Below are 15,819 nucleotides of genomic sequence, written 5' to 3'. Positions count from 1 at the left end.
TGCTTTCTGTCCTCAGGACGGTGTGTGAGGGTTTACCATGGCGGCGGGGGGTGGGGGGCACGGTTTCATTAAAAAGAATGAAGAAAGACCCCATTCTGAGGCTCAGCGGGGCCATCCGTCCTGAGGGCAGCTAAGGCCTCCCTGCACCTCTGATTGCCATGGACATACCCTGCCCAAATCCAGGTTGTGGCTTTAGTGCTGGATTCCTCTTGAAAACCCAACTTGTCCTGGGGATGGATTTGTTTATCAAAAGAGGAAGAGTTACATAATTCCTGGAAGGTACAATATAGGAAAAAATGTCTGAAACCATTTCTTTTTCCCCTGGCAACGTCCTCACTGTAGGTGTTTTCCTTGGGGGAGAGGGAGTTATTCTCTGGGAGGGACTTGAGGTCAGTCCTCGATATTTCCAGCTGCTTCATTCGTTTAGTTCCTGCTTGAGACTTTGAACGCTGCTTCAGTGGTTATTTGCCTCTAATAGCAAGTATAGGTTTTACTTTTGTAATGATTCTTTTAAACCTCTGTGGAAGGTTCTACACTAACTGGTTTCCTGGGACTATTCACACATGTGTCTCTTACTCCATGTAAAGATACCCTCATGTAGTACTGGCACGTTATTAACCATGTGGGTGTGTATTCCATCTCCTTCCAATGCAAATTTTAGAGCCAGTTGGCTGCACTTTGGTGCACTGTTTTTTGTGAAGCATAATTTAAAAAACACTGAGGGAAAAACTTACTACATTTCAAAAATAAGACTCTCTTTGTCTCAAAAAGTTTATTCCCATTTACTTCAAAGTGCAAAAATAGTTGTGGGAAATAGTCAGGTCAGTTATTTGCAGCTTAATTTTATCTGATAGCTACTCCTTGTAAATACCCAGTTCAGGTCAAAGTGATAACAAAAGCAGGCAATGAGCTGCGAAGCGTGGCTACACCATTTACTTCCAAGTAGCTTTATTGATTTAGAGGGTGTTTGGTTTTCAGAACCTATAGTTCCCTCCAGGAAATAGCTAAATAAAATTACAAATGTAATAGATTTTAAAAGGTTTAGAGCCTGATTCTAAAAGTAACTATAGGCAGTGTGGAAAATTGTGATCTCTCAAGGAACAAAAACTAGGCATTCTGACAGTTCTGAATAGTTAGAGAACATTTAGATTCCTGGTAAATTTACCCAGACTTCTAATATGTGAAGTAAATTTCTAGAAGCTAAGCTATTCCTTCAAACAGCCAAACCCTCCCATTTTTAAAAAGCAAGGTTTTATGTTCAAATATGGACTCTGAAGTTTAAAATAAAGGCAAGTTGTTTCCAAATTCTGAGTATAAAATTAACAGACTTAAACTGTGGGATATCTAAAAGGACTTTCAAAAAGAAGTGGTCATTGGTCAAAAAGAAGCATTTACGTTGATGCCCCAAAGCCCCCAGAACAGCTGGGGGTGAGGGGCTCACACTCTGAGCCTGAGGGCCTCACACGCCAGGCCCTCTGCAAGGTGGGTGTGTTCTCACCCGGGCATCAGACTTCAGTTCTGCTCTGGTGGCGCTCACGGCCCAGATCTGATCACTGGCAGTGAACTAGAAACCAAAGTGAGCCGAGCACTGTGGAGGGAAAGGCAAAGGAGTGAATAAAGGGGGACCCATCCCAGGTTGGGGGACCAGCAAGGGTTTTCTGGAGGGAAGCCCTAAAAGATGAATAAGCTGGATGAAGAGGTGGCATGTGAGCATCCCAGACAAAGACAGCGGCTTGTGCAAGAGCCCTGAAGTGGGGAAAAACATGTTTGCTGGGAAAACTGCCTGGAGAGTAGAGAATCAGGAGGAGGGTGTCGTGAGAAGCAGCTGCAGTGGGAGAGAGGGGTGAGGTTGCTTAGGGCCTGCACACTGGGAGTGGGGGGCTCAGGCTCTGGCCTCCACGAGCAGTAGGGGACCAGGAGGGTTTTGAGCAAGGGCGTGGTTGGCTTGGGTTTGCCTTGAACACGGGTCTCCTGGCCGACAGCAGGTGTCCGGCTTGGGGGAGGTCAGGCTGGAGGAGGGAAAACCAGGCAGGGGACCGTGCAGCAGCCTGTGGTGCATCACCGTATTTCAGAAACTGCTGGGGTGGGGGTGGGGGAGGGGAAGGGGAAGCCCTTTTGAAAACAGTTCATTTTAGAGCAAAGCCTTGGAGAGACCTAAAACAGTTATCAGTGAGCATGTCCCTCATACCGGATTGGAGACGCATGCATCTCCCTGTGCCTGGGCTTTGAGAATGAAGGATGTACGCATTTGAGCAGAGATGAAAGGGCACGGGCACGTGCTCTCTTGATCTCCCTCCAGAAGGCAGGGGGCTTGAACTGATGGATGCCGGCAGATCTTCTGCTTCCCAGAACCGAATCAGAGTGGCTGTTGCCCCTTTGGTGGGGACCTGTACCACCCCAGGACCAAAGTCCGATGGCTCCCAAGTTAGGGTTACCACAGTGTTATCCACCTGTCCCCAAGTTTGCCAGCATTAAGGCTAATTCTTTCCTTTAACTCCCAACTGAAAAAATTCCATTCCGCATGCAGGAAATTCAGCCTTTTTTCCCTTCAGTTCCCCACCCCATGTGTTCCCAAGAATCCCCAAGGAATACTCATTTGTTCCACAGATCCATCTTGGTCGTTTCTGGTGCCTCAGCCAGCTGCCTGGCCACAAACCCTGATCCCTCCCTCCAGTCATCTCCTGCTTTCCTACCCAGTCTCTCCAGATGAACCTGTGTACAGCCAGGCTCCTCCGTTTTTTTCTAATAAATTTATTTATTTATGGCTGCGTTGGGTCTTCGTTGCTGCACACGGGCTTTCTCTAGTTGCAGCAAGCGGGGGCTACTCTTCGTTGCAGCGCGCGGGCTTCTTATTGCGGTCAGTGGCTTCTCTTGTTGTGGAGCATGGGCTCTAGGCGTGTGGGCTTCAGTAGTCATGGCACGCGGGCTCAGTAGTTGTGGCTCGCGGGCTCTAGAGCGCAGGCTCAGTAGCTGTGTCTCGTGGGCTCTAGAGCACAGGCTCAGGAGTTGTGGCGCACGGGCTTAGTTGCTCCGCGGCATGTGGGATCTTCCCGGACCAGGGCTCAAACCCATGTCCCCTGCATCGGCAGGCGGATTCTTAACCACTGCGCCACCAGGGAAGTTCCCCCCTTTTTTAAAAAATAAATTTATTTATTTTATTTATTTTATTTTTGGCTGTGTTGGGTCTTCTTTGCTGCATGTGGGCTTTCTCTAATTGCGGCTAGTGGGGGCTAACCTTTGTTGCATTGCGCAGGCTTCTCGTTGTGGTGACTTGTCTTGTTGTGGACCACAGGCTCTAGACGCATGGGCTTCAGTAGTTGTGGCACGCCGGCTTTAGTACTTGTGGCTTGCAGGCTCTAGAGTGCAGGCTCAGTAGTTGCGGTGCGTGGGCTTAATTGCTCTGCGGCATGTGGGGTCTTCCCGGACCAGGGCTCGAACCCGTGTCTCCTGCACTGGCAGGTGGATTCTTAACCACTGCGCCACCAGGGAAGCCCCAGGCTCCTCCTTCCTTAGCCAGGGAAGCACAGCTCGGGGATGGCTAAGGGGATGTCAGTGCCACAAAGAAAAGCTTAAGCCTGCGTTCTGGAATGCCTACTTCTGGAGCCCAGAGCCGTGCCTTTCTCCTCTTTGCCCGATGGCCACGTGCTACAGGGCGCAACAAGCCCAGGAGAGCCTTTGATCAAGTTTCTCCTTCTCCAGATAGAGGAAGGATCCAGCCCCCTCTGGGGCCCAGCAAGCAGGGAAAAGCTACCTTCTGATGCATCTCAAACATGCTTCTCGATCAACAGAATAATCACAAAGACACAATACATCCCAAATGAAGGAAACCTTTCCCATTATTTTTTTGAGTCATCAGCTGCATATGGTTTTAAATCTCTCCCTTCCAGAGAGAATTTTGCCTTTACTGTTGCAATCTCAGGATTTGTTACCTTAAAATCCACATTTCTCTGGGACTTCACAGTCTTGCTCAATTTTCACAAAAAGCCAGTGGATGTTATTAAAATCCCCATTTTGCGAATGAAAAAACCCTACTGTTTCACTTATGACTTACCAACATTGTACGCCAGGCAGACACCAAGTTTAACTCAAGACCTCATGCTCATGGCTGGGGTTCCACCCTGCCTTAACTTATGCATCCTCCATTTAACATCTGTCTCCATGGAGAGAAGCAGCATGGGAGGAAAACACGCTGGGGGAGAGGTTTCTTTCCTTCAGGCTTTGCTGCCCAGATCTGAGCAGCTGGTCACATTCGTCCCTTCTGGGGCACAGGGAGGACCTGCAGTCAGCCTTTCTCTGGGTCGAGCAGTTTTGTCTGAACCCCGGAAAGGAGATGAGAGCACGAGCCCATTTTGTGCAAGTGCAGGTGTGTTTCCATAGCAGGAATCTGTGGAGTCATCAGACAACTGCTCCTCTTTGACCCTTAGTCTTTGGACTTCTAATTAGAAGCTGACAATAATAAAAATGACCAGCACTCACGTTTACTTCTTCCACCACACAACAGGCCCCGCACCGAGCGCTTTACACTCATGATCTCATTTAATCCTCCCAACACTCCTTCCTCTGAGGAAGGCACTATTTTTAACTTATGTCACAGTTGCAGAAGCGTAATAAGACTTGTTAAAAGTTTCACCACTTACTACTGCCACATCGTAGTGCTGCGACCCCAGAGCCCCACCACTAACCTCAGATTATGCCATATGTTCCTGCTAACAGACCTTTACCCTCTGGGGAAACCAGACAGTGGGCTGAAGAGAGGAATGTCTCCAGGGCCCTCCTGTGTGGTACAGGGGCTCAAGGTGGGAGAAGGAGGGCCTTCCCAGGGCCCGCCAGCCCTAAAGAAGAGAAGGATTAGGGATAGAGGAAAGGCTAGAATTTCTCCAGCTGCAGGAATAACGTGGGGCCATTGGGACGTCTCTTTTGGAAAGAGTTAGGACGATGGCCCTGAGAATCTGGAAGATTTCACGTGGTAGGTAGCTTCTAAGCTGGCCCCCAACGATCCCTTGTGTAGTCCCTTCCCCTGGAACATGGGCAGAACATACTGACTTGCTTCTAACAAATCCTATATGACAGAAATAATGGGATGTCACTCCGGGATTCGATTATAAAAAGACTGCTTCTCTGTTGGGTGTTGCTGTCGTCTTACTCTTTCTTGGCTCACGCATCCTGGGGGAATCCAGCAGCCATGTGTTTGGCTGTCCTCTGGCGAGGCCTGTGTGGTGAGGGTGTGAGTCCTGCCGATAGCCACGTGGGTGAACTTGGAAGCAGATTGTGCCTGAGTGGAGCCTTCAAAGGAGGCCGCAGCCCCTCCATGACTGTCATCTCATGAGACACCTTAAGCCAGAGATGCCCAGCTAAAACACACCCAAACTTCTGACCCACGGAACTGCAAGACGGCAAATGTTTATTGTTGTGAGGTGCTAAATTTGGAGGTAGGTTGTCACACAGTAATGGATAACTAGTGCATTGCACCAACTTTATCACTACCCCACATTTGTTACTTTGTTGCCCCATCTGTATTGGAACAAAATCAGCTGTAAAACTCCACACACAAAAGACTGTCAGATTGTGGATGTTAAAAATAGTATTGAAATACATTAAGTTTACTCATTCACTCATTCATCCATGGCACACATATTTTATATGAACCCACCATGGGAAAATGAGAGGTGCCAAAGAAGCAGAGGGCAAATCACTGTCCCCAAGGTGCCTACAGACTTGCTGCAGGTGACTACAGCGGGCACCATGATGGAATCAGGAGCAGGTTACAGTTGGGCCTAGAGAGAGACAGACAGACAAACAGGCAGACAGAGGTGAGTTCTACCTAGACAAATCAGGAGATTCCCAACCGCCCCACATAGCAACTTACGCAATGGACAAGTGTCCAATTCCTGTATCGATTTTGGGTTTGCTTTATTGATGGAAATCCAGAGCTGTGACCTGCTCCCTTGTGGAGGTAGGGCCAACATAGAAAAAGGACATAAGTGCTGTTGACAGTCTCCAGACAGAGCAGATGCCTCAGGCTACACTCCAGACTCTAGAGAGCAGACTGTAGGGAGGAAAGGACTCCCTTTCTCTCCCTCTCTGGTCTTCAGTCTCTAGGGCCTGGGCTTCTACTGGTAGAGATGGAGGTATGTACCCCTGGCAATGGGTGCTGAGCTGATGTCTAGAACAAGGGACTAATCTAGGGGCCAAAAGGGAGGAATTACTTCCTACCTGCTCTTGACTGTTTACGGAGAGGACTCTACGAACCCATACATCCAGGACAAGCCGTTGATGACAAGATTCCTCAGATGTGTGTTATTTTCTGTTTACTTCTCAGAGACAATATGTCAGAGTAGTTGAGAGCAAGAGCCCTGGAGGCAAACTGCGTTCTTTCAGGTCCTGACTCCACTGCTAATGAGCTGAGTCCTCTTGGAAATGTTACTTCATTATCTTTAAAATGGGAATAATCACAGGATCTGCCTCATGGGGTTGCTGTAAAGAGCAAATAAATTATTCCATGTAATGAACTCCAGATAATACCCTGTAGGGAGTAATTATTTTCTGTAAAATATTTATCATTAAAAAAACCTCCTTAATTAAAAAAAAAAAGACTGTCAGATTGATCTCTGGGGCAGCAGGAAGTGCTGGGTCCCAAAATTAGAAGCTAATTTTGAGGGAAGGAAATCTTCTAGGGCAGAGGGGGTGGTTGCCCCGTGGAGAGGAGATGAATTCTGGCAGCTCTGTGAGGAAGGAAGGTGCCTGGGGACAAGCTGATTAGAGCCTGAAAGGTCCCAGGAAGTTACCCTCAGAAAGGCCTAGAGTGTAAGTCGTCCACGGCTTTAGGGGCCCAGGAGTGCCTGTTCAAGCGGGGGCGGGCAAGATCTCTGCTTCCTGCGGCCAGAAAGGCTGTGCCCAGCAGTGCCATTCAACTCCCATTCATCTTTTAAAAACTCTTAAAATGACAAAAGTAACACATTGTTTGTTGTAAAACTCACACTAGAAAGTCTATAAAGTAGAAAGTGAAAATCCCCTTCCTCCCCTCCTACTTCTCAGAGGCAGCCAGTGTTGGCAGGTTGGGTGTGTCCTTCCAGGCACTTGAATCCACACGGAGAAGTATCAGTGCACATGGGGGTGTGCGAAGAGTCTCGTGCTTTTTAACCAAAATGGGAACCTTTGGGTAGACAGTTTGTTTTGCACCTTACTTTTTGTTCCACTCGAAGTGTGGTGGGTACTGTTCAGTGGCAGCAGGTACAGAACTCCTTCATTCTTCCAAGTGGCTCCGTGGCACCCGTGGCCACGTGGCGCCTTGTTGGACGGGGCCTGGATGTACGTTGATTTGTTTAGCCCCAATTGATAAATGCTTAGGTTGTTTCTACTTTTTCCCTTGGACGGGTGGTGCAGTGGAGAACACCTTTTTACTTGTATCTTTACTCACCTGCCAGAGTATTTCTGAAACACCAAGAGCTGGAAGTGGAATTGCTGGGCAGAGGTGACGTGCGACTTTCTTTTTGGTCGCTGCTGCTGGGGAACCCACTTCCTGGGTTACAGTTCCACTCCCACCCACGCATGCCAGCCTGCCTGTCTTCTCTGCTCTCACCAGTGCTAGCCATTACCAACCAGTTTCTTATAATGAAATGACAGGTGAAAGATGGCCTCTGGTTTTAGTACACATTTCGCTACCCACTAGTTCTTTGTGCTCTTGGCAAAGAAGCTGCTTCCTACTTCAAGCCCGTGCTCCCTGGGCCTGGGCTAGGCAGCCAGGCCTTCAGACCTCCCACCCAGCTGCTCAGCTGCCCCTGCTTCCTGTGTCTGCATCCTGAATGTCTGTCCTTAATTCCTCTCCCCGCGTCCCCAGCACAGCCCTGCGCTGCCCTGGCTGTCGGGTTCCCGTGGAGAGGAGCCGATGCCCGGCACACTCACCTCGGGCTCGGTCAGCTTTCTGGGCTCCAGGGAGGCTGTGTGCTTCCTCTAATTCTTTCCCCTCTTCCAGATGACTAGGGCGTTGGCCTCTGTCATCGCACTGCTCCGGAAGGCAATTCTAATCCCATTTGCTCTGTTAGCTACCCTTGTGGGTTCTGGGCCACTCCCAGCTCTGCTAAGGGTCAGGGCGAATGTGGCCTGTCCACCCTTGCCCAGGGAGCTGTCCTCCTAATGTGAGATGTCCCTCAACTTTAGGAGGGTACATGTACTGCAGCAGCGGGAAGGAAGCACCCCTGACCCGCCCATGGAGATGGATGTATCATGACCGTCGGCGAGCAGTGGGGAGGTGCTGTGTGTGGAAGGGCTTTGGGAAGGCTGCACGGCTGGGAGGGATTATCTGTGTCTGAGTTCCCATGTTTGGGTGAGCTGACCCGGGATACCCCAGGTCAGGAGTGTCCCAGTGATTGTAGGTACCAAGGCATGTGTCCACAAGGGGTGGAGTCCCAGGCTAGAGCTGGTTCAGGCCTGACTGCAGGATCTGAGAGAGACTAGCCAAGCAAACCCCTGTCCTGAAGGCATGGAAATGGGAGATAAGCCAACACAACAGGGACCCAGTTACCAGATAGTGCAGACCAAGGCTTGGACAAGATAGAATTGGTACATGAGGTGAGAGCCAGACCAGCCACAAGCAGGACACTCCTAGTGCCAAAGGGCGGCGCTTGGTCTGTAGATTGTTCTCCAAGAGGAAGGGAGAGAGGCAGGGCCCAGCCACTTTAGCCCTGGCAAAGGATTGTGAGCCCCAAGAAGCTGAGAGATATTCTCCATCACTGCCCCCTATTATTCTGTGCCCTCAGCTCTGAGATAAATTGGGCAAACAGCCCTGAACTGACTTCCTGACACCTGGGGACCTACTGTCCATCCACCTGCTTCTGCACAGGTAGGCTGGCTGGCCAGCTCACACACCCACTTCTGTGGGCAGCAGGCTCCATGCTGCATGATTCTCAGACGTACCAGGAAGTGATGATGGGGTGAGAGAGGAGCCTTGGTCATTTCATTTCATCATTGGGGACAGTGATCTAATCCTGCAGAGGCAGGAGCTCAGGAGTCAGACTCGAGCTCACATCCTGAGCATCTCAGGCTGCATGTTCTTGGGCAAGTCACGTACAACTCTGAGCCTCAATTTCTGTGACGTCGAAGGTTGGGTAATTGTAGAACCCACGTCACAGGGTGGTTGTGAGAGTTTAAAGAGACACACATGGTGCCTGGCACATGGACAGCGCCTATAGATTGTGGGTGGTATGAGTGTTATCCAGAGCAAATACTGCCTGGAAGAGCCCAGCAGTGGGGAACTTGTTGCCTCCTGTATCTACGAAAACTATTGAGAAACAGGGCGTATCCAGGAAGGGCAGTAAGAGCCCCTCTGGGCACAGCCGTGTGTCAGTCGTGTTTAGTGACACAGCTGAGCCTGGGAGGGCAGGAGTCAGCAGGGGAGGGGCTGGGGAATAGGACGTGATCTAACGAGTAATGGGACAGAATCCACCTAGTTGGCAAAATATGGTCTCCAGAGAGGATGGGGACCAACAACAGCTGGAGTATAGTCCAGACACCTTTCTGGGTATAGAGCCAGCCTTGACCCCTGCTCAGCTGGGACCGTGGGAACTTCCCCCATGCCTTCCACAGCCTTGAGCTCCAGCAGCCGCGTTCCTTCCACCAGCTCTGCTCGGAGCCCAGTCGATAAGAGTGAGGACACCCAACCCGAGCGGGCCAGTGAGTCCTCTGGCTGGGAGTTGGCTGCGAGGAGAGAGTCTTCAGGTCTTTGCTGGCACTCAGACCAGGAGGACATGTGAGCTTAGAAATTCCATGCTGGGAAAAGCGGATCCATGCACAAGAAACAGAGAGAGACCCTGCAGGCAGGGAAAGGGAGAGGACAGAGAGAGGCTGAGAGGGCGGATTCCTGGCCTCTTGAAGGCTTTCCAGGCAGTTTCTGGTTCCTGGTCCTTGTGAGGCCCAGCTGTGTCCCTGCTCATGGACTCCGGGAGATACCTCATGTCCTTATGTAACCAGCTTATTAAATGAGCTGGACCCAGTCAGGTGTGAGAAGAAACCAACTTTATTTTTCCGCAGTGTCCTTTCCAGCCCACTCTGTGGCTTCGTTCTTTTCCCAGTCGATGCTGAGAACTTAGCGGCCCCAAAGTCTCTCTGCTGTTGATAGTCACGTCACTCCAGACCATCCAGTGTAGGAGTCCGAAGTCTGGACTCCTACAGCCGGTCCTGCTGGAGGCCTGGGGTGGGGGAGGGCACATGCTCGGGTGCCTCCACCAGACCCCGCGGTTCTATTGCCTCCCTCCTGGTCCACTGAGCTTTGTGGCCCTTGGAGTTGGAACAGACGAGACAGACAAGGGAGAGGCAAGGGCCCCTCTGATATGGCCTGTTCAGTCGGAACCCAGAGCTGGCACCCTTGGGTATGCCAGCTGCCCAGAGTACCCACGCTCTGTCTTTTCCCTCTTCCTGTCTTTTCTCCCTCTTTGTTGCTGCTTCTTCAGAATTTCCCTTCGGGGCACCTCTGACTCAGCTCCCTCCATGGGGCAGTGCTTCTCCTCTAGCCGACCACTTATGGCCCCTCCTTGGCTCCTGGGTCTCATGCACCACCCCTCCTCACCATCCAGGCTGCCCTCTGGTTCCTAGGAACTGTGTCCTTGCCTCCCCGCCCCCATCGGTGGGCTTGCCCTTTGCTCCCAGCGCAGTACCCGCTTCTTACTGCTCTCCACGTCTGGCCTGCAGACTTGAGGTGTGAGTCAGATGGTAGTGCTAGACTCTTGGAATGGTCCCTGGAAGCTCCTCTCACTGATTGAAGGAGGGGGAACACCTACCCTCCCTGTGGTGGCAGGGGGGAGCATATCATGGGGACGAGTCATCCCCCCACCCCGGGATACTTTTTCTGTGCCTCTTACACAGGCTGCAGGTGGGCAACCAGCTAATGCTGCAGAGCCAGTTTGGGGCCTCCCTCTTGCAAGGAGGGTCTTGCATCTTTTGGTCCATAACGTGGGAGCTCTTATCAGTTATGATTTTGTCCTTAGCCTTTCGAGACTCAGAAAAAACCGAGGCTGAAAGAGTGCCTGTTTAAGATTTTGTTACACTTAAAATGTTCCTTTTTTTGTTTAATCCAGTTCTCTAGCTTTCCTTTACTATAACTGAGAGTTTTTACCAGACTGTATAAAGCAGATGAGGTGCTCTTGGGAGATCGGGGGGACCCCTTGAGCTCCCAAAGAGCATCTGTGGAGTATGAACATCATGGATTCCCATCCCCAGTGTTTGCAGTAGTTCAAAGGTTTCTCTTTCAATCTGGATCAAATTGGCAAGATTCGGGGGGAGGGGGCCCTGTTCAGTGTCACTTGCTTGGGGAACATCTCTGTCTTCCTGCCGTGTTCTGCACAGGAGCCCAGCAGATGGGTGCCCTCCACTGATCACGGTGTCACTGACTTCCTTCTGGGTCTGCAGAGGCACTCACCATGGAGACCTTAGTAACAGTAGGACCCCTATGACTGTAGGCCTTAGAAGTCCCCAGGCGGGATGGGCGAGGAGGACTGTTGATGTGTGTTGGTTGTGCCGAGTGCTGTTTGCCGGCAGGGGGGCGACTCCCTGGGCACCAGGCGTGGCGCCTGAGCACAGCCCTCTCGTCTCCCTGTTCTCTTCTTTGATGCTGTTGGTTTGGTAAACTTGCTCCCCTTCCTCCATTTTACTTCAGGGAGAGTGGGCTCCACATCTCTGATGGGCTTATGCCTCCCTCTCCTTCCATATAGCTGGGGTATGATTTGACCAAGACCCAGGTTTGGGTATCAGGGTGTGTGGCGTTGGAGAACCAGTGGCGTCAGGCCCTGCTTTTGTTTGGTTCCCAGCTAGTTTAGTAAAGGGTTGCTCCCCCTTGTCTAGTGTGGCTTTCCAGAGCTCTCTGCTTTGGGGTTTGGACATAAGACCAGTGACTGGTAAGGTTGGGCCCTATCTTCCTTTGCCGTCAATCCTTGCATCCCACACACCCGACTCCAGGTATGGGAGGGGGTAGGTGTGGTCTGGGCCGAGGTTGAGGACACCTAGTAGTGTCCAGATTCCACTGTGACCCCCAACACTGACTAGGCAGTTGGGAGAAGGGAGTTGAGAACTCTTAGTGCTTGACATCTAGAACCTTCTGGACTAACTCCTGCTGGGGCATTTTACCAGCAGTCTGGCTGTGAGCCTCACTTTCTCCCCTTCTGTGAAGTGAGGGGAACAGTCCCTCCTACACAGGCTGCTGTGAGGTCACGTAAGGAGACACAAGTCCAATTCCAAACACATAGTAGGCTTCAGTAGACATCAGTCTCTCCACAGTACAACTTTGCTAGAAAAGGCTCTCATAGGGCAGCATTACTTTGTCATTAAGAAGAGAGATTGGTGAGTCCAAAGGTTTAAGTACGTTTTAAATTTTGATATATACCAAACTGCTCTTGCCAAACTGCTCTTCAAAATGATTGAATCAGTGTTTACTTCCACCCAGAGTGCATAGAGTACATATTTCTCCATTCCCTTGTCAATGTGGAGATTGACATTTTTTCGTTTTTGCCAGTCTGCTAGGCACCATGTGATGGTTTATGCTTGATTTAATGTACAACTCTGCTGATTATACTGAGGTTGGCCTCTTTTCTTGTTTACTGGCCGTTTGTGAGTCTTCTAATGTGTTTGTGCGCTTTACCAAGTTTTCTATCACAGTGTTTGTATCTTTCTTCTTAATTTGAAAGAGTTCTTGGTATAGCATGAATATTAATCGTATACTTTTCTCTTGTTTAATATTTGCCTTTCAATCTCAGTCATGTTTTATTTTGTTTTGTTTTTCAGAGGGCAAAAAATTCAGGACTTTCTTTAGTTCTATCCCTTCGTCTTTTCCTTTATGGTTTTGGGGCTTCTCATCAGGCCCAGAGGCACCTTCCCTACCGACAGATTTGTTTTATAGGAAGGTGGTTCTGGCAGCTAGTGTGGAAGTCGGATTGGGACGAGGGAGGTGGAGGCACAGGCCTCCTTGGTCTGGTGGGGAGCCTGTTGCTGTGGTCGAGGGGAGAGGGCAGGAGGGCCTACACCAAGGCAGAGAAGAGGCCTTGCACGGAGGGGTGGGTCGACCTTGGCCAGGGGGAGGGAGGAGTCCTGGCTTCTCACCCGAGCAATTGAGTAGATGGTGAAATGAGACCAGACCTGGGGAAAGGTGTTTCAGGTGTTGACTGCACTGCTTGTGTCTGGCAGAGACATCCAGGACGCAGCTAGATGTAAGGAGGTGGGGCTCCAGGAAGCCATCTTGGCCTGAGGTACTGTCGTGGGACTCCACAGGGCAGAGTTGGAAACCAGGGATAGGGAAAGTGTGATTTAATTGATTTCCATGGATGAATCTCTTCCTGGTTTTACTCAAAGAGGCTCTGGTATCGGAGGTCGCAGGAAGGCATTCTAAAACAATAACGCACAGTGTAGATACATCCAAATAGCACTAATGGCTTTTATTGCAGATGTGTCATTACAAGGATAATCTGAGAATATATTAAAAAAAAAAACATGTCCCTTTTATATACACAAAACATGCTACATGGAACACTTTGTGAGACTGCTGAGGTAATAGGCACACAGCCAGATGTGGACAGTACCGAACGTTCCAACATCTCTCCCACCCCGACCCACGTGCCCTCTAGGAGGGTCTCATCTTCTTGTTCATCCCTTGCTCCCTGCTTGGCAAGAGTCCTGGTAGTACCGAGCCTGATGCTCCGTGGCTAACAGGACTAAGAAAGCCGCCGCACTGTGATGCGCTGACCCAGGGCTCCGTGGCCCCTGGTTATTCAGTAACTCACGACGAGTGGCCAGTTCTCATTTTTGTGGTGCTTGATCTCCGGGGAAGTGTAGTTTGGAGACGAGATGTGGACACTAGTTGGCCTGAGAGCATGGGACCTTTGGTATGTAGCCATTTGGGGCCCCCAACGATTGGATGATGACTTCTCTTCAATCGAATATCTGCTGGCAAGGTAGGTTATTATTTCTGTGAAGGTTAAAATGACAGGGAGGCTAAACTGTGACTGGAAAATACGAGACTACAAACACCATTATCCTTGTGGCCAAGAGTTAGCTTTTGGGCCTGACTTTCCCTTTCCTGACCACGTGGAGTCCATGCTTTCCTACTCAGAGGCTAAGGAATGTAGCCTGGAAAGAAAGCACAGGGGTACAGAAAAGGTGAGGAGTAAGTAGGCAAGGAATAGAGAAGAGCAGAAAAGGTGCCTGGAACACAAGTGGCCGGGGACTGGAGCATGGAAGGCACTTAATTGAATGGCATTGAATACATGGATAGATGGGTGGATGGGTGGGCGGTGAAAAGTCCTGAGAATGAGGAGAAGTACAGAAATAAAGAGGGATGGGGGTTTTGAAATTGGGTTAGGTGCCAAGGGGGATCTTAAGCAAGGAGGTTGAGAACCCCTACGTGAGAGAATAGTACTGTAGACAGTCCTGGAAGAATCCAGGCCTGTGGATGCCAAGGATTGTTCTTTGAATGAAAGCTACACAGTCTGTGATCTGCCCTTAGACTCAAGTAATACAACATGAATGAACTGCTCTTCTCCTAAGAGCAGAGCTGTTGTTAACAGCCTCAGCATCTGAGAATTGAATATACATGTATTTAGGTATATAAGGCAAACCTATATATGTATCTAGATATACGCCACGTGTATATATCTAAATGCATATATACATGGTATACACATAAGTGCACAAGGTCGGCTCACACACGTGTATATTATGAAGGTGTTTTGCAGTTGTGTTTTTATTGCTGGGGCTTAATTTATTTAAGGAAAGACTTGTCTGCCGTCCTGTCCTGTCTGGAAACACGAGGGGCTGTCCGATGTGGAGAAGAGTAGTAGCAACAGAGAATACCACTTGGATTCAGTTGTATTATCTGCCGCAGTGACTTGGGAAATCATAGTCCAGCATCGCAGTCCTCCCAGTCCTGAGGTGAACTGGAAGGAGGCGCTCTCTGGGCTGGGCCAGCACAGCCGGGCAGGCTCCTGGCAGCCACGAGGGGTCAGGAGGGGGGCCAGCCTAGTGGAAGGTGTTGGGGTTTGGCCGGATCATCATCACCACCTTCTTGAGTGAGTAGGAGCCTCCTCGGAACTCAGCCCAGTAGACTCCATCCTGGTAGCGGCTCCGGTAGTGGCCCCCGCGGTACCAGACCCCGTTGAGGTTGGAGTGGGCACAGGCATTATACCACCAGCCGCCCTTCTGGTAGTGGGCACAGTTGCCTACAGGAGAGAAAGAGCGAGAAGGTCTCAGGGAGGAGGTTCTACCCGTGTCCACCGTCTGCTCGGCGGGCTTCTGAGGGACCCCCTGTGGAGGCATTTGGACCAAGGGTGCCTGGGAGGGGACGGTGCCTCAGACCTGCCTGCTGACTAACGAGCTCTGTGATCTTGGGCAGGCAACTTAACCTTGTTGAGCCACTGAATTCTCACGGTAAAATAAGGATGAACGTGCTGCCCCTGCACAGTACGGGACCCGTGTGGGAACCGAAGGAGGCCACGGATTAGCCCAGGGCTCGCTGCAGAGCAAGCACCAGGGAGGAAAACAGAAATGACCTGAGGTGGGCGGGTAGAGGGCCAGTTTTTCTTAGGAATGTTTTTTAAGAGCTGAAACTATTAGATCAAGAGTCTTTATAGAATGACAAAGGAAGTGTTTAAGATGAAATGTTCCTCTATTCCTCCCAAGTCTGTATTCCAGCCAAAAACAATTTTTTTTTCCACAAAAGCAAGATATTTTCATAAAGTTTCTGGCACTATCATATCATGCTGGATTTTGCTGCCAAGGACAAGCAGTTCGGAACAACAGTCGGAACAACAGTAAAAGTGTGGGCAAGGTACAAGCAGGCGTGCA

General features: G+C 50.2%; 2 protein-coding genes across 4 annotated transcripts in view; one reads left to right on the top strand and one right to left on the bottom strand.

Moving 5' to 3' along the window:
- The window catches only part of RALGPS1 (Ral GEF with PH domain and SH3 binding motif 1), a 282,818-nt gene that overhangs the window by 143,465 nt on the left and 123,534 nt on the right, over positions 1 to 15,819 (top strand). The window lies entirely within an intron of this gene.
- The window catches only part of ANGPTL2 (angiopoietin like 2), a 32,734-nt gene continuing 30,316 nt past the window's right edge, over positions 13,402 to 15,819 (bottom strand). Inside the window, exon 5 of the mRNA XM_082656572.1 lies at positions 13,402 to 15,194. Coding sequence (XP_082512698.1) covers positions 14,995 to 15,194 — 200 coding nt within the window. The 3' untranslated portion in view covers positions 13,402 to 14,994. The remainder of the gene's footprint in view (positions 15,195 to 15,819) is intronic.

Source organism: Grampus griseus (genome assembly GCF_964374135.1).
Source record: "Grampus griseus genome assembly, chromosome: 6".
Classification (NCBI taxonomy): Eukaryota; Metazoa; Chordata; class Mammalia; order Artiodactyla; family Delphinidae; genus Grampus; species Grampus griseus.
Note: the sequence above shows the minus strand (reverse complement) of the source record. Positions and strands in the feature narration are given on the sequence as shown.